We start from the raw sequence: 19,766 nt of genomic DNA, 5'->3' as shown, positions 1-19,766 counted from the left end.
AGGTAGGGTTCCCCAGTATAAATTTCAAAGCAAAAGTGTGTATGTATGCTTTCGCTTTCAAAATTAGTGATACGCTGATGAGCGGAAAAGCACCCACAGAATTTACATTAGCTGAAAATTACTCCCAGGACTACTGAGAAATATACATAAAGCTGAAATTTTGGTAACCCACAAGGATAATAAGCCCAAGAAACTAGCTGTGAACTATAGATATCTTTATAAACTGCGACATACAAAATTATTTTGTTGATATTGGTTCTCTTATATAAAAAAAGGCAAGGAAACCATACTGAGCCTGTTTGGTTCATACCATCAGCACAACTTAAGGGCCAGAAGCCATGTAACCCCTGCTCACATTTTCACTTTTACATATTCTATGAAACACTAATTCATTCCAGCTCCATGGGAATCAACAGAGAAAATCTTAGCATTCTCACATAGGCAAAAAAAATGATTATTACAGTCATAAAACAAGCCCTCCCTTGGCAAACATCAAAAAAGAACTGCTGACATGTAAGGCTAGCAATTAAAAATAGTTTTTCCCTAATCTACACCATTTTTATCTGCATTCTTTACTCACAGCTGTCCTCTCCTTAAAGATATAGCATTCACAGGACACCAGTAATTTTCTCTTGCATGCAAACAGTCCTCACCTCTGCACTGTTATCAAGGCTGCACAACACAACTCCATCCCTACATAAACCATCAAAACTGAGGGAGCCTCATCTGTCACACCCAATGGCTCCATCAGCTATTCTACATCAATGATTCCTTCATGCAGCGGTTGGTTATGAAACCGGGGGGGGGGGGGGGGGGGGGGGTATTAGATCCGGCAATAATGATCATAATGTAATAAAATTTGACATAATTACTGAAGGGCAAACTACTGCAGTCACATTTAATATTGGTGGACCCTTGGCCCGAGGTGGGGTTGATGCTACCCCCAGGGCAAACCCTACGGGTCCCCACCGTCTGGAGGCAGAGCAGGCTAGGAGACAGAGGCCGACTGGCCAATACCAACCCACGTTCTCCTCAGGTTGAGCCCTTGGGTGACGGGACCGGCTGGACTTAGGTGTTGGTGTAGACAAGGGTACGCCAGAAACCAGCAGAGGTATTGGAGGGCCGAGGACAGTCCGGACAAGGTAGGGTTCCAGAGACCCAGATGTCAACAGGAACAGAGGGAAGCAGGGGGCGTCCAGGTAAAGATAGGCCAAAGCCTGAGAGGCCAGGTCTGTAGCATACCGGAAGAGCGCCCAAGGCAAGCTGGAGTCAGGGAAGGCGGCAGGAAGACAAGGTACCGGAAGCAGAGCTGAGATCAGAGCCAAGAGATCAGATCAAGCGTAGTCGAGACAAAGCAAGGGTCAATACCTGAGAATCAGTCCAAGCGTAATCCAGGTGAAGCAGGAGTCAATACCATAGAATCTGACCAAGGGTACAAGGAGCAGGTGAAGGAACAAGCAGGAACAGGAGACAGGAACGAGCACATGGAGACCTGTTGCCAAGACAGGGAACAAGTGGCTGGGCCCTGCCTTTTATACAAAGGCCCAGTGATGTCATCATCCGGGGCCACGGGCCACTTTCCCGCCGTGGTCCCTTTAAGAATGTGTGAGTTGAGCATGCGCGCCCCTAAGCCAGGGCCCAGAGGAAGCAGGACAGCGGTGTCACTCTATGGCCTGCGCGGGCAGACCCGCCGGGTGCAGGAAGGAACTGCGCAGAAGTCAGAAGCGGCAGAGGTGGCTGCAGGCGCTCGGGAACGGAGGCAGCTGCCCACCACTGTGAGCGAAGGTGAACCAGAGCTAGCAGCTGGATTTCTGGGGTGAGTAGGCCCGGGCGTGGGTCTACCATGGCCGGGATGCATAACAGTACCCCCCTTTACGCCCCCCCTCCTGGAGGTCTGGGCTTGCCCGGATGGGCGCGGTGGAACTGGAGGAGTCGTCCCTTGTAAGGGATGTTACTGGCCAGTTCCCAGGAGTTTTCCTCTGGACCGTAGCCTTCCCACGAGAGAAGGTAATCCCAACTGCAACCTCTTCTCTGGACATCAAGTATTTCTTGAACCCGATAAGTGGAAACTGGAGACTGTGCAGGAGTTCTACATGATGGCCAAGAGAGTATCACTGGTTTGAGCAGAGATACGTGTAAAAGTTTTGTATACCCAAAGTTGGTGGCAACCAAAGTTGATAGGTGACTGGTCCAATACGCTGGATCACAGGGAAAGGACCAATGTACCTAGGAGCAAACCTTTGAGAAAGCAGTTTTAGCCGGATGTAACGGGTGCTCAACCAGACCTTTTGGCCTGGCTGAAATTCTGGAGCCGGGCGACTATAAGTCGGCGGCTTTCTTGGCTTGTGTAGCTCCTTGATGAAGACGTTTATTGGTCTGGGTCCAGAGGGCTTGCAGAGCTTTGGCAGTGGCCTGTGCTGCCGGGGAAGGCACTGACAATGGGACTGGTAATGGGAGCCGCGGTTGTCTGCCGTAAACTATGCAGAATGGGAAGCTCTGGTAGCTTCTGCAAAATGGGAGCTGTGTGAGAATTCTGCCCATGGTAAGAGCTCTGCCCAATTATCTTGTTGATCATTGGAGTAAGATCGTAGTAAGTTCTTCAGAAAGCGGTTGGTGTGCTCGGCCTGATCGTTGGCTTGCGGATGGTATCCAGTCATCAGGCTGATATTTATACCAAATTCCCTGCAGAGGGGGCGCCAGTAGCAAGCAACAAATTGTGGTCCTCTGTCTGAGGCGATATCTGTGGTAGTAGTTGGTGAATCTGAGAAACATAGAAATTACAGCAGAAAGGGACCAAATGGTCCATTCAGTCTGTCCAGCAAGCCAATGATATTATTTTAGTTTACTCCAAGCCATGGAGATGAAACACGTGTTGGAAGAAGAGACGTGCGAGCTCTGGAGCCAAAAGCAAGGCATGCAGAGGCACAAAATGGGAGAGAAAGTCTTTGATGAACCCGATTACCGTGTTTCCTTTAGATGGTGGTAAGTCTACGACAAAATCTGTGGAAAGATGAGTCCACGGCTCTTCAAGTGCAGGCAAGGGCTGGACAAGGCCCCAAGGTCGGCCTACAGGAGGCTTCTGCTGGGCACAGATGATGCATGAGTCCACATAGGCACGGGTATCATAGACCATTGTGGGCCATCAGTAAAAACGGAGCAGCCCTAAGGTTCGGATATGTCCAAGGTGACCAGCAAGCACAATGGTTTTCCCGGCTGGGACCATAACTGTGGCGGAAAGGGTCAATTATATGACTGGGTTCTTCTTGAATGCCATCAGAGTCAAACAAACAAGACAGGGCGTCTGCTCGGAGATTCTTCTCTGCCGGACGGTATCGGAGCTCAAAGTCAAATCGAGAGAAGAATAGTCCAGTGGGCCTGGCGAGCATTGAGACGCTAGACATGCCAAAGGTGTTCGAGATTCTTGTGGTCGGTATAGATGGTAAATTTATGCCGAGTGCCCTCCAACCAGGGGGCCATTCCTCAAGGGAGAGCTTAATAGCCAACAATTCCCGGTCTCCTATATTGTAGTTCTGTTCCGTACAAGAGAAGTTATGGGAAAAGGAGAAGCAGGAAGTAGAGTTCCTTGAGTGGAATGCTGTCTAGAACTGCCCCAGCTCCAAAAGCCGAGGCATCCACCTCTACGACAAAGGGGCGGCTTGGATCCGGGTAGCGCAGACAAGGTCCGGAAAAGAAGGTGTTCTTAAGGTCTTGAAAGGCAGCCAAAGCTTCGGGGGACCAATTTCTTGTATTGCTGCCCTTCCTAGTCATGGCCGAGAGGGGTGTGGCCAACACAGAGTAATTTGCTAAAAAATGGCGGTAGTAGTTGGTGAATCTGAGAAACATAGAAATTATGGCAGAAAGGGACCAAATGGTCCATTCAGTCTACCCAGCAAGCCAATGATATTAGTTTACTTTACCTTCTATCCCTTCTGCAACGACGCTCACAAAGATATTGAACAGGACCAGTCCCAACACCAATCCTTGTGGCGCTCCGCTTAACACCATTCTCTCTTCAAAGTAGGTTCCATTTACCATCACACGCTGCCTTCTATCCATCAACCAGTTTGTAAATCCATGCCACCACCTTGGTGCTCACTGCCAAACTTCTCATTTTATTCTCAAGCCTCCTATGCAGGACCGTATCAAAAGCTTTGCTGAAATCCAAGTAGATGACACTGATCGCTCTTCCTTGATCCAATTCAAAATCAATCAGATTAGTCTGACAGGACCTTCCCCCTGGTGAATCCATGCTGCCTCAGATCCAGCAATCCTCCTGAATGTAGATAGTCACTATTCTTTCCTTCAGTGGAGTGTCCATTAATTTTCCCACCACCAAGGTGAGGCTAACTGGCCTGTAGTTTCTAGCCTCCTTTCTGCTTCTACTCTTGTGAAGCAGGACCACCATCGCTCTTCTCCAATCACTTGGCTTCACTCCAGTTTCCAAGGATCTACTGAAAAGGTCATGCAGCGGACCCACCAGCACATCTCGAGTTCCCTCAGTATCCTGGGATGAACCTCATCAGGCCACATATCTTTGTCCATTTTCAATTTTCCTAGCTCTTCCCATACATTCACTTTTGTAAATGGAGTTTCGTTTACTCTACCCCCATTCATTGTCTTTTTAACTAGTGATGGTCCTTCTCCAGGGTCTTCTTTAGTGAACACTAAACTGTACATGTTTAATATTTCCACCATTTCTTCGACTCTCTACACACATTGATCATTTTCACCTTTCAGTTTCACTATACCACTTCAGACCTTTCTGATGCACCTGATAAATGTTTTTGTCACTTCACTTTACCTCTTTGGCAATCCTTTCTTCTGCTTGACTTTTTGTTTTCTTGATTACTTTCTTAGTCTCCCTCAGTTTCACCAGATATTCTTCCCTGTATTTCCTCTTTTTGAGAACCAGATAGGTTTCTTATTTCTCCTGCTTTTGTTTACTTTTCTAACATATAGATTAGTTGCATTTGTAATTGCTCCTTTTAGTTTAGCCCACTGTTGTTCCACCTCTCTCAATTTCTCCCAGTCTTCTAGGTCTGCCTCCAGGTACTTCCCCATTTCAACAAAGTCCGTATTTTTTAAATTCAAAACTCGGGTCTTCACGTGACTTCTCCATATCCCATTTGCGATATCAAACCTTATAGTTTGATGATCACTGGTGCTGAGATAGCCAGCCACCCGGACATTAGAGACATTATCCCTATTGGTGAGCACTAAGTTGAGTATAGCTCCCTCCCTCGTGGGTTCCATTACCATTTGTTTGAACAGAGCCTCTTGCAGGGCATCCACTGTCTCTCTTCTACTTCTGTTAGATTGCACAGAAGGGATTCTCCAGTCTACATCCAGCAGATTAAATTCTCCAACAATCAACACTTCTCCCTTCTTTCCCACCTTTTGGATGTCTTCAACCAGCTCTCTGTCTAGTTCTTCAGTTTGAGTCGGAGGCCTGTAAAGCACTCCAGTAAAAATAGATGCACCATCGTCTTTTTTTTTTTTTTTTTTTTTTTAAGGACGACCCATAATTTTTCTTTACCCCATTTCCTTGAAGTTCAGTTGCTTGGATATTTTTGACATAAAGAGCTACTCCTCCCCCTTTTCTGTCCTCTTTGTCCTTTCTTAAACCTGATATGGCCGTATCCCAGTTGTCTCCATAACAGCAACAATGTCCACATCTGCCTCCACCATTAGGGCTTGCAGGTCTGGGATTTTATTGCCCAGACTATGATCATTTGTGCTCATAGCTTTCCAGCTTCTCTTCTTTAGCTTACTTTGAATTCTTTTGTGCCTTACTCAATTGTTATCCCCTTCACCCATATCATTGAGATTTGGGTGGGGGGGGTGACATTCCAATTTCCTTCTACCACCTCCGTCATCTAGTTTAAATGCCTTATGGCAATGGATTTGAATTTATCTGTTAGCATCATTTTTCCTGCCACAAACAGATGTAAGCCATCTTTGACATAGAGCCTTTTACTGTTCCATACATGGCCCCAGCCTCCAATGTATCCTAAACTTTGTTCCTTATACAAAGCTTTCAGCCATGCATTGACGTTATCTATATGGCTTAGCCTCTCATTTCCCTTTCCGAAAACAGGTAACACTTCTGAGAAGGCAAAAAGACAATGCCATATGAATAATCTGCTTCACCAGAGTCTGGAAATCTCTCTGTACCACTTGGATGTTGTTTCTAGCAAGGTCATTGGTTCCCAGATGGATACTATTTCAACTTCAGTGTCTTTACTTTCTCCTTGGATTGCACTGACTATCTGAATTGCATTTCTACCAGCTGATGATTCTGGAAGGCTTTTTATAGTTTTCCCTTGAAAAGAGTTCCCATATTAGTGCCTCTGAGTCACCCAGCATGGGGCACATTTAAATCTAATCAGAGAAAGTTCTTTTTTACTCAATGCACAATTAAACTCTGGAATTTGTTGCCAGAGGATGTGGTTAGTGCAGTTAGTGTAGCTGTGGTTAAAAAAGGTTTGGATAGGTTCTTGGGGGAGAAGTCCATTACCTGCTATTAAGTTCACTTAGAGAATAGCCACTGCCATTAGCAATGGTTACATGGAATAGACTTAGTTTTTGGGTACTTGCCAGGTTCTTATGGCCTGGATTGGCCACTGTTGGAAACAGGATGCTGGGCTTGATGGACCCTTGGTCTGACCCAGTATGGCATTTTCTTATGTTCTTATATTAGTTGTATAATTGAATTTCTGCATCCATTAGGGTTTTTCTTTCCTTTCAGATACCACTTCAATCTCCATCGCTAGAGCTTCTTCTAGAGATGTGAATCTGAACCAGAATCGGTTCGGATTTCAGTTCCGATTCACATCTCTAGCTTCTTCATTATTGAAAACAAAGGCGGCATTTTGTACTTGTGTCACTTGAGTGAATGGGTGTCTCTGCCTCACAGATCTTGCTCTACCAGAGCCCACTGAAATCCATTTGTTCTTGGGTTCCTGTATGCTCTGTGCATGGTGGGGGGATGGGACACGTGGGCTGCACAATTGTGAAGAACGGGTGTCTTTGGGTCACAGGTCTTATTCGACCTGAGCCCACCATAAATCACTTTTTTCTGGGCTTTTGAATTTTCTCTGGTAAGGGGGAAACGATTCCTGAATTCCGTAAAGTGGGTGAGGATTTTTTGGTGGTTTCAGATACTTTATTTATTGCAACTAATTCAGCCTTAAGGTGAGCCAACTCCTTTTTCAGGGCAGAGAGTTCTGAACAAATGGGACAACCCCTAAGTTTCCAGATAATTTGCCTCAAGATAAAGGCTCCACAATTGTTACATTGGATAGTCCTCATTTTGCTCACTTTATTTGATAGAGAACACCTAAAGAATTACCAAATTAGCAAATTATCTTGTTACCAATTATTATTCATCAGACTATATTAGAAGAAGAAGCCCTAGGGTGGGAGGGAATTAAACAGTTGGTATTAGCTACTCTAACTTTAGCATACATGGAGCTGTAAAGAGTTTATAGGATCCACTGTTTACTTAAAGTGAGGCATTTAAAAGTAAAATATTGACTAGGTATGGGAGTATGGGTGAAATGGGGGGGGGGGGGAGATGAACAGCCAGGAGGGTCTTGTTGACTTGCAAACAGACTGGGAGAACTGGTAAACTAATTGGTAAAACTGGGAATTTCATTGCCATGCACATGTTAGAAAACCTCCAAATTTAAAAGCATAAAGCCCGCCTTTTAGGGAGTAAATGCATGTAAATTATGCACATTTCCAAGCATATATTTTTTTAAGCTAGACATAAAAACATGCATTTGTGCACTACTTATCTGGATAACTTTCAATTTATCTTGCTAAGCTTTGAAAGCAGCACTTAACCAGACAAGTTCCCATATATCCAGCTAAGTCGCAGCAAATCTGCTACTATAGTCGGTTAAGTCTTAAAACAGTACTTATCCAGTTATCTGATTTAGCCGGATAGGTAGTGCTTTTTGGACTTCTCAGGCTATCTGACTTAGGACCTGATTTCCTTTCTCCCATTCTATATCTATAGGAAAAAATGCTTAGTAAATGAGGCCCTTAGCCAGATAAGTAGTGTTTTAAGATCCAGCTGAATAGCTGCTACATAGAAAAATTGGAATTTATCCAGATGTGCCACTGCTTACCCAGGTAAGGTGGAACTTATCCAAATAAATAAAATACGTATTTGCACTTTTTTTTTTTTTTTTTTGCACACATGTTGCAGGGCACATTTACATATATTTTACAACCTGTGTATATCATATACGCACGGGTTATAAAGTACAGGGCTAGATTTTTGCACGCCCATATGGTGGGGCACACACAGCTGTTTGAAAGTTATCCTTAAAGTGCAGTGCAAGTATCTAAATAACCAGAAACATTATCATTCTCTTTCACCCCGCCTAGAAACAGTAACTAACAAAAAAAAGCAGAAAAAAAAACTATGAAGCATATCACTTCCACTTTTGATAGCTGTGCGAGCGTCGGTTCACAGGAAACCATCAGAACGTTGGCAAGCACGGTGTTAATGAAGTGTAGGTTTTGGGCAGCATCTCACCTGGTTTCTTCATCACTCCAAGCGATCCTCATGCCTTTCCCACCACCACCCGCAGAGGCCTTGATCATGACGGGGTAGCCTAACAGCGGGAGACAATCACACAAAAGTTCAACACTTTGATCATGGCAAGAAAGACCACACTGCCTACCTAATCTGACCGTCCACGCCAACTGCTCTCAGCTTTACGGTCCCTACGACTCCCTCAAAGAGATCCTCTCTGCCTGTCATATTAACATGAGAGCGGCTCACGTATCTAGTACTGGGAAAAAAACCCAACAACAATAATAGAAATGCTATTTAAAAACTGGTATGAAAGTTAGCGATGCCGAAGCGCTTGATGGTATGGGCACTTTGGAAAGGATTTCCCCCAGCAATAGACAAAGCTAAATTGCCGTCTCTGAATATCTGCTATTTCTCCAGTGTCCTTATGACACTGAAGCCTCAAGTCACTGCACTGCCTCCCCATCTGCTTCCACATTCAGTACATTTCAGGCATCTCCTACCATTGCATTCACTCTGCAGCTGCTCATTACTTCTCCATTCTTGTTTCCCCACCCTCCCTGTGTCGATCATTCCCTTCTCCTCCATCTTCACCTCCCACCTTCCTCTATGTGCCTGGAATAAGCTTTCCTTAGAGGGTGCATTGTGCCCCGTTTCTGGCTATATTCAAAACCCACTCAAAAAGTCCCCTATTTGAAATTACTTTTAAACCCTGCCTCTCCCTGATCATAGCCAGGTTAAAACAGCCAATTAAGGTTCCACATAATATCTTTACCTATATCTCTTGACAAAACTGTAAGCTGATAGAGAAGAGACTGCTTCTTATTTATCTATATGGCAGTGTTTATGCTTTTCAGGCTGATACTTTTTCTGACCAAAACTAAATGCAAGGTTTTGAAATTCCAAAACCATATGTGCATTTTCCTCTGCCAACCTTAACCCACCACAGGAATGCCCTCACTGCAATCTGAATAAAAGTGTCCAGATTGTGAAACTATACACATATGTTTTCCCACATGCAAAGTGGGCAATTTTCAGACAGCTGATTTACATTAGAATGTTTTATACCTTTGCAAATAGCTTTGAAAACTGTTCTCCTAAAGACTATACACATCCCATTGCCATTATATCGTAAGATAGTATTCCACAGCAAATGCTGAATAGTCCCAACAACACAAACTGCTTGACTATTCCCCCCGGCTATCAATTTGCAAAGTGGTATAATGTTTATTTATCCTAATATAGTTCTAATTTATCACATCCACTAATCACCAACATTGATGACTGACACTGCAAGAACCACATGGGATTTAAAAAAAGCTCATATAACCATAAGTACATCAGATTTCCCATACTGGGTCAAACCAAAGGTCCATCAAACCCACTATCCTGTTTCCAACATTGGCGAATCCATGTCACAAGTACCTGGCAGGATCCCAAAGATAAATGGATTCCATGCTGCTTAACTGCAGGGAAAAGAAGTGGATTTCTGCAATTCCACCTTAATAATGTTTATGGACTTTTCATCAAGGAACTTGTCCAAACCTATTTTAAACACAGTTACACTAACAGTTTTCACCACATCCTCTGGCAATGAATTCCAGTGCTTAATTATGCATGGAGTAAAAAAAATATTTTCTATAAATGTATCACCTAATAACTTCATTGTGTCCCCTCTAGTCTTTGTACTCTTTCAGAGCAGACAACTGATTAACGTTTACTCATTCCAATCCACTCATTTTATAAGCTCTATCATAGCTGTCTCTTCTTCAGGTTGAGGAGTCCTAATCTCTTTATACTTTCCTCACATGGGAAATCGTTCCATCCCTTCTCTGTTCCTTTTCTAATTCTGCTATCTTTCTTGAGATGTACTAGCCAGAATTGCACTTGATACTCAAGATGAGGATGCACCATGGAGTGATACAGAGGCATTAGGATATATCATCTGTTTATTCTCCAATCCTTTCCTAATAATCCCTAGCATTCTATTTGCTTTCTTGGCTGCTGCTGCACACCGAGCAGAAGTTTCCAATGTATGATCAATGGTGACACATAGATACTTTTCTTGAATGGTGACTCCTAATGTGGAACCTCATCTTGTGAAGCTATAATTTGGGTTACTCTTCCCTATTGCATCTCTTTGCACTTGTCCACATTAAATTTCAATTGCCATTTGCATGGCCAGTTTCCCAATTTTGCAAGGTCACCTTGTAATTTCTCAAAATCCTCTTGTGATTTAACAACTTTGAATATAATTTTGTCTCAACAAATTCGATCACCTCACGTCATTTATAAATATTGTATGTTAAAAAGGAGTGGACCCAGAATTGACCCCTAGAGCACTCCACTATTTAACTTTCTCCACTGGGAAAACTGACCATTTAGACCTACTATCTGTTTTCTTTTAACCAGTTCACAATAGGACACTGACCCCTATTCCATGACTTCTTAATTTCCTACAAAGTTACTCATGAGGAACTTTTGTCAAATGCTTTTGGGAAATCTAGATATGCTATATCAACTGGCTCACCTTTATCTACATTATTGTTTATACTAAAAAAAAAAAAAAAGTAGCCAATTGCTGAGGCAAGACTTTCCTTGGCAAAATCTATTTTAGCTTTGTCCCATTAAACTATGCCTATCAATATATACAGTAATTTTGTTCTTTATGTTGATTTCTATCATTTTGCATGGCACAGACTCACTGGTCTGTAGGTTCCTGGATCACCCCTTGATTCCTTTTTAAAAACTGGCATTTCATTGCAACCCTCCAGTATTCAGGTACATAGACAATTATAATGATTGTTTACAATTTACTAATAGCATGCCAGCAATTTCATTTCCCAGTTCTTTCAGCACGCTGGGGATGTATACCATCTGGGCCATGTGATTTTCAACTCTTTAGTTTGTCAATTTGCCCTATTACATCTTCTAGGAACACTGAAATTTGTTTTGTTCTGCTGAATCATCACCTTTCAATATAATTTCTGGCATGGGTATCTCTAACATCTTCTGCAGTGAACACCGAAGCAAAGAATGTATTTAGTCTCTCTGCTATGGCTTTGTCATCCCTAAGTGCCCCTTTTACCCCCTGAACGTCTAATGATCTGACTCCCTTGCAGGCTTTTTAATTCAAATGTACCTGAAAAAGTATGAGGTTTTTTTTGCTTCCACAGCAAGCTTCTTTTCAACTTGCATCTTGACCTTCCTTATCAGTGTGCTTTGCATATAAATTGCCAGTGCTTATGCTGTATCCATAATCTTCCCCTATACCCCCATCCAAAATGTCCTTCTATTATTAACAAATATAGCACATGTGAGAATGCTCCTCTCTCTATACATCAAAAACACGCTTATCTTCTTGAGCATCGAGCTGAGATTTTTTTCCCCAAACAAAATTAGTAATCATGCAGCTCATTTTCTTACAAAAGTAATCTGGAAAGAATTTCAATAATGCCTGCCTGCTGAGAAAATGGTGCTGTCAGGGGGGGGTCAACCATAAACTTATTTCACAGTACATTTCAGAAATTTGGAGTGTGAATTTCATTGGTAACCAGGAAGGCATGCAAGTGATCTACCTATTGGTTTTTATATTGAAGATACCCTATTATACCCTAAAAATCTTCTTGTGTTAAGAAAGTGGCAGATACTGAAGTTTCCTTATTGGAATTTAAGGAAGATTTCATTAAAGAAATTTCATGCAATGTCTCAGCTATCACTGAAGATCATCTAAGGAAATTACAAGCAATATCCTTGGAGATTAGAGAGAGTACTGAGAGACATATACACAAGATCAGGATATCTATATGTATATAGATATATATGGCCAAGGAAATGGTATTGGAACAATTCTCAACTACATTAACATTAATATGCTTCAAGATCATACTGACAACCAGGAGAATAGGGGTAGAAGAAACGATATCTATATTATAGGCCTGCCAGAGAATGCTAAGCCCTCAGATCTAATGCATTTAGTTCAAATTTGGCTTCCGGAAGCCTTAGGCCTATCTCGCGAGACTGAGCCAGTGTATGTAGGCCCAAAGATGACTCATCATGCCCTACACCTATTATGACTCAGATCCTCAAATATTCAATGAAAATCAAAATAATGCATTTGTAAACTTATTGATGCACTATGTACTCCTTATCCAGAAAATGCAGGTGGTCTGTGGTCAGCTAAATGCTGAAAAAGCTTTTGATAGAGTTGTGGCATTATATTTTTTTGTGTTGGAGCAATACAAGGACCCTTTCTCCAATGGATTAATTTGTAATATGCATTTCTTCAGGGTCATTTGCGAATTAGTGGCCAGGTATCTTCTGTATTTTCTCTAAATTGTGGTACTAGATAAGAGTTGTCCACTATCACCTTTGTTATACATTCTGATGGTAGAGCTCTCAGCTTTGAAAATTAAATCCTACAGTGAAGTTAGGGGATTCAAATTTGGGGCTGTGGAACATAAAAATCAGTATTTTTCTAGATACATTGCTGTTAGTTGGTGACCTACATAGTGTGTACCAGCGGTGATTTTTTTATTTTGGATATTTTTGCTAGTTTGAAGATTAATTATACCAAGTCTGAAGCTGTGTGTCAGTTTTCATGGACCCTTGAGCTGTAATAGGATACACTGCAGCAGGTGGATGCACCCCGATGTGGCACAGACAGGAGCTTCACCTTTACCAACAGTCTTTCCCGCAGGTTGGGCCCTTGGGGTCTGACAGCCAGCAGGTCTTAGGTGGGTCCCAGGGTTTGTCCAAGGAGTATAAGAGAGGGTCCAGGCTAGAATCAGGGCAGGCTGAGGATAGCGGAGAATCCGACCCGTGAGTCGAAGGCGGCAGGCAGCATAATCCAGACAGGGGCAGACAACGAATCCAGGCAGGGGTCAGGTGCAGGTAGCGATCCAGGGAAGTCCGAGGTCAAAACCAAGGAGAAAAAAAACAGGACAAACACAGAAGCCAAGAACAGACCAGACAGGAGCGGGAGGGAGTGAAGGCACAGGAGCACACAGAGAGGGCACCACAGAAAGAGCACAAGCAAGGCAGCAACTAACAATGAGGAACTGAAGTGCTCAGAGGACCTGCAGCCACGGCAAGGGGTGCCAGGAAGCGGACGCTTAAGAGCAGCTGGCGCTGACATCATCCAGGGGTGCCTTCAGCATGTTCGCACCAGTGAACGTATGTTATGCACATACTGACCGGGTCCTGACGTCGCTGTGCTATGGCGACTTCTCCCAACACCACGGCTGGAGCCAGGTGAGTCACCTCCCTTTAGGTTTCGCAAGCCTGGGGGTCCTAACACTATGCTGGTCACTGATGCTGTAAAGAATACTCAGCTTAAATATTTAGAGATTTACGTTAGATAGGAGCTTGTTGTATGAACTGAACATTGAAGCTTCAATACAGAACATGGAAAAACAGATGGTTGCATGGTCTGATTTGCCTTTGTCAGTTTGGGGGCATTGCTCTTTTCAAAATGGTTTTATTCCTAAAATGTATCAGGTGCATATTTTCCCTTCTTGGATTTCAAATAAGGAATCTCTAGTTGGTCAGTGTATATATAGCAGGAAATTTATTTCCTGCTATTCTGTTTAATGTAAACCGGTATGATTTACATCGGATGTAAGAATGTCGGTATATAAAAATAATTAATAAATAAATAAATAAATAAATATATAGTGTTCCTAATCTGTGGAATCTAAAGCCTCTCCTTTTTCTCTTCTCAGTCTATTACAATTTGAGGACTCAAATGTCAAAATTGATGAAACAGTTATAGTGTTTTGATAATTGCCAGGTTCTTATGGCCTGGATTGGCCACTGTTGGAAACAGGATGCTGGGCTTGATGGACCCTTGGTCTGACCCAGTATGGCATGTTCTTATGTTCTTATTAAAGACAGTGCTATTAACCTGGCATTATATCTGCAGCCGGTAGGGTACACCCTCTACAGTTTCTATATATAGATAGATATAGTAAATGACAGCAGGGAAGAAAAAAAAAATATATATAATTTTATTATTGACATTTGAGATTCTGCTTTCTACCATGAATGACTTCAAAGTGGATTACAATAATTTAAAGTAAATTACAATAGTATTAGATCAACAAACAATATTGGTTGAGCATCTATACATTTAAAGAGAAATTGATATATTTAAATGTATAGATGCTCAATCAATATTGTTTATTGATCTAACACTATTGTAACCTACTTTAAATTCATTGTAATCCACTATGAAGCCATTCATAGCAGAAAGCAGAATATCTAATGTAAATAAATAATATATGTATATTGTATATATTTTTTTTTCTTCCCTGCCGTCATTTACTATGTTACTATTAAGAGACAAACTGTAATGGAATTCAAAAGAGCTTGGATTAGACACAAAGGTTCCCTGTTGGCTAAAGGATGGAAATAAAGATAAGCGGTAACTCGCAGAAAGCAGCAGTTAATACACTAAACAGAATAAAAATAAATGAATTAAAATAATAAATAAAGCTTTCCGGGCAGACTGGATGGACCACTTAGGTCTTTTTTCTACTGTTATTTACTAAATTTGTTCCTATCTATATATACAGTATATATATATATATATATATAGTATATACTAATAATGCAAGACGGCAAAAAGTATTTGCTAACATGTTCCAAAAAGAGTAATAGAACACTAATGAACGAATAGATGTGACTCGGTTATTTACACTTTTGAATAATAGAAGGACTAGGGGGCACTCCATGAAGTTAGCAAGTAGCACATTTAAGACTAATCGGAGAAAATTCTTTTTCACTCGATGCACAATAAAGCTCTGGAATTTGTTGCCAGAGGATGTGGTTAGTGCAGTTAGTGTAACTGGGTTCAAAAAAGGATTGGATAAGTTCTTGGAGGAGAAGTCCATTAATGGCTATTAAGTTTACTTAGGGAATAGCCACTGCTATTAATTGCATCAGTAGCATGGGATCTTCTTAGTGTTTGGATAACTGCCAGGTTCTTGTGGCCTGGTTTGTTGGAAACAGGATGCTGGGCTTGATGGACCCTTGGTCTGACCCAGCATGGCATGTTCATATATATATATATATATATATATATGTGTGTGTGTGTGTGTGTGTGTGTGTGTGTGTGTGTGTAAATTGTATAATTTTATGTTGTGACTCAACGTTGTGCTGTTTGTAAAGGCAATTAATAAATGCAAATGAAATGAAATAAATATGGGATCCTCTAATTCTAGTTATCTTGCAACCTGCTTTTCAATCTTGGAGGCAATGACCTTGGCAGAATTCAGGGCCTTCAGTTGATTAAAAACATCAAGATGATTTCCTCTTTCTGAAGTTACCCTACCCAGCCACAATTACAATATTAGATCTGACCTCTTTCCACATAATGTATGGAGAGGAGTGAAGTCATTAAATAGATTCAGGAAAACACTTAACTAGGAGATAAGCAACTCTACTAGACGTTTGGGTGATCTTCCGATGTGGTAGGATTCGATCTCAAACAGCTGTGCCAGCCTGTACAGACCAAATGAAATTCACGTATCTGACAGACAGACATATTCAATTTATCACTTTAAGGTACTATTGTATTATCCTTTATACAAATTGCAATAATTCAATATTGCAGTATTTTTGAAAAAGCAAGGGGAAGTCACCATCCCCTTACCTACAGCGGAGAGAGGAAACCATAAAAACATAAGCATTGCCTTACTGCATCACATTGAGAGTCCATCAAGCCCAGTATCCTGTTTCCAACAGTGGCCAATCCAGGTGCGAGGCAGTGCCCCTAGTGTTCCCCTATTTTCCTGTGCAGGACCAGGCAAGACGCTTGGTCCACCTTAAATGCTTTAAGGAGCGTATGCTCTGTGGGTGGGATTCTATAGGGCAGGTGGAGACCAGGGAATAAAGGTCTGAGCCGAGCTAGGATCAGCGGACAAAACCCAGGTCTCCAGAAGGAAGGCAGCTCCTATGAGGTAACCCTGTCCAAACACTGAGCTGTGCCAAAGCAAAACCGAGTACTGAGAGAAGCAGTACTGAAACTGCGAGTAATTATTACTGCTATTTAACATTTCTACAGTGCTATATGACACGCAGCACTGTCTGTCTGAAGGTAAACGCAGTCTACTGCTGTGTGTGTGTGTGTGAAGCTGTAATAAAGCTATCGTGTTTTAAGAAGGGCTGGATTCAGACTGAAATGCCTCCAGGCCTGAGGGAATCACTGCTAGCTCCCACATCTGGACACAAGTACCCAGCAAGATCCAAAATAGCAAATAGTTCCCATGCTACTTTTCCATTAAATTTAATTTGCCATTTAAATATCCAGTCTTCCAGTCTCATAAGTTTCTTCTGCAATTTTTCACAGGGTTAATAAATTTGGAGAGGCAAGATTTCGCTTGAGTTAATCCATGCTGACTTTGTTCCATTAAAGCATGTCTTTCTATATGTTCTGTGATATAGAATAGTTTCCATGATTTTTCCCTGCACTGACGTCACTCATCTAGTTTTCTAGATCACCCTGGGAGCAATAGATTACAAATTACTAGTCAAAACAGCAACTATTATCAGCAGGTGGGTGGCCATCACTTTGGGTCTACCTCAAGCTGTGCACAAGTTTTGAGATTTAACTATATGTAGATAAACCGTTGCCCGGCTTTTTCAACTGCAGCATGAATCCTGTTTGAATGAGGATTGTGCGAGAGAACAAAAGGAGAGACAGGAATGGGCCTGTATGTCACAGGTACAGGGGATGTTGGACTCTGGCAACTGTTAAAGACTTCAGGTAACAATAGATAAATTGCTGCTGCCAATAACAACATCTATGCATTACCAGCTGCTGCATCATTTTATTTATTTTAAAGCTTTTCTATTCTGCCTATACGACATCTTTCTAAACATATTACAATTTAGCTACTAAATAACAGACAAAAAGCATAATGCAGTATTTATAAAAAGCTTAACACTGATGTGTGGTTTTAATGTGTTTTAGTAAATAGGGACCTAAATAAAGTAAAGACAATCCAGTCCCATTGAAAACCTACAAAACGTTCTCTCAAACTATTCAAATACCTTTACAGTTGTACTTGCATGTAACTTGATCATATCTAATAAAACCCTAAATGGACACTGAGGTGGTTTGGAGGACCAGATTTGTTTTACTTTCATTCCAAAGGAAAAATGATTACAGAAAACTATAATGCCCTTTCCAAAACCATGTTCTCAAATACTGCCCAGTTAAAACAGCATAGGCCCTGCAGCTTCAATATGAAAAGTAATATATGCTGTCATATACAGGAATTTATCCACAATAGAATTAAATTTCATGTCCACAATAATAATCATTTAGCTTAATAGTTTCTTCTCAGCCAAACAATTCCAAAGAGGAATTATTGATCTTCAGAATCAATATGTGAGATCACTTCTGTGGAAGACGGTAGTGTTTTTTTCATAAGCATTTATTTTTTTTGTAAGAGGAAGGCATAATGAACACTATTATTGTTTCATTAAATGCACAGAGAGAGAGAGGCATAAATAGATAGATATAACAGATATATATATAACATACACACACACATTCAGAAGGTATTCAGATGTTTTCACTTTTTCCACTATTTGTTACTTTACAGCCTTATTCTGAAATGATATTTTTCCCTCCTCAATCTATACACAATACCCCATAATGACAACTCGAAATCAGGATTGTAGAAATGTGTACAAATTTAAAAAAACAAAACTGAAATATCACTCTTACATAAGTATTCAGAGCCTTTACTCAGTACTTTGTCGAGGCACATTTTGCACAGCCTCAGGTTGTATCAAGGCTTCATGCAGCTCCATCATTGCTCTCTGCTTCAACGGCAGCGGGATAGGGGGAATTAGATTCAGACGGCAACCATCGAGGACCCTGACTTTTTCAGTTTAGTGAACAAATAAGCATGGGGGTAACTGATTAGTAACATTGTTACCAGAACCTCGGTATATAAAAAATGTTAAATAAATAAATAAATAACTTGCTGAGGCGGCTTTTACAATCACTAAGCCTGATAATTTTGATGCAACTCCATCATTGCTCTCTGCTTCCACAGCAGGGGTTAGGGAAAATTGGATTTGGAGAGCATCCGAGGGCCCTGACTTTACGGTCTGGGAAACTGATAAGCACGAGGGTAACCCGCACAGTGCAGCAGATACTGGTATAAGTAAGCTTGCTGGGCAGACCGGGTGGATCATTTGGTCCTCTTCTATGTTTGTCTTCTTGGGAATGATGCTACAATCTCGACACACCTGGATTTAGAGATTTTCTCCCACTGACTCTGGGAGCCGTGACGTGTACCTTCGCCCGCGTCGTGCTCCTTCTCCTGCTACCCCATCCCTTAAATGACTAGACACATAGGCTGTATTTGGCATTAATTGGCCGCAGATTTTATGTAATATTTAAAACAATCTGAAACCCAACAACATAAGAAGCCCCCCTCCCCCCCCCCCCGGGGCCAATCGTTAGGATGCACCACCTTTTTGGGACCACGGCCCACCTATCTGCCACTCCCCACGAAGAAGCAAGGCAACATCACTTTCTCCAACCCCCCGCTGCGTTTAGCAAGGGGGCCCTGCCTCCGGGCGTGATCCCCCAGTCGTCCGGCGACCTGCCTTTTGCCATCAGCCCCGCAGCTGACCCAGCTACTATAACTTCCTATTGGCCCGGGTACCCGTATCATTGCATTATCCCCTAGCTGTGACATTACATAATTATCTTGCTAACAGGTACATAGCCTATTCGTTATATCATTGAACTTATACATAATGCCTTTGTAGCATTTATATTTATTCCCTTCAACGAACCCCTAATGAAGAGTGAAGGCAACTCTGCTATACCTCGGTATATAAAATATGCTAAATAAATAAATAAATAATGGGGGGGGGGGGGGGGGAGAACGACAATTGCCTGATGGCGCAAAAAGGCCGGCTGCAGCGTGGCCCTGCGCCTTTATTCGGGCGCCGTCATCACCAGTAGCCGTCCTCGGCCGTCCCCGATGTCGTCGGCTCCCGAGGACCGCCCCCGAAGGGGCGGGCTATGCGGCCGACATCATCAGGGAGAGCCGGAACGCCGGCTCTCCCCGATGTCATCGCCCGAGGCCGTCGCCACGCTTGCGCTTCAGCTCCCGTCCCCAGGTAATCCGTGGGCCCGCGTATTGCCTACAGGCCCCATCCATTCTTCTCTACAGATCCTGTCAAGCTC

The 19,766-nt window shown here is 42.3% G+C and overlaps 1 protein-coding gene across 3 annotated transcripts in view; it reads right to left on the bottom strand.

Annotated features, from left to right (window-relative positions):
- The window catches only part of PCCA (propionyl-CoA carboxylase subunit alpha), a 714,772-nt gene that overhangs the window by 465,707 nt on the left and 229,299 nt on the right, over positions 1–19,766 (bottom strand). For all 3 annotated transcript variants that reach the window (XM_029604503.1, XM_029604502.1, XM_029604504.1), the window contains one exon: positions 8,549–8,627. In XM_029604503.1, the coding sequence (XP_029460363.1) occupies positions 8,549–8,627 (79 nt within the window). The remainder of the gene's footprint in view (positions 1–8,548; positions 8,628–19,766) is intronic.

The sequence above is a fragment of the Rhinatrema bivittatum genome, chromosome 5 (genome assembly GCF_901001135.1).
Source record: "Rhinatrema bivittatum chromosome 5, aRhiBiv1.1, whole genome shotgun sequence".
Lineage (NCBI taxonomy): Eukaryota > Metazoa > Chordata > Amphibia > Gymnophiona > Rhinatrematidae > Rhinatrema > Rhinatrema bivittatum.
This window is presented reverse-complemented; position numbering and strand designations above follow the sequence as displayed.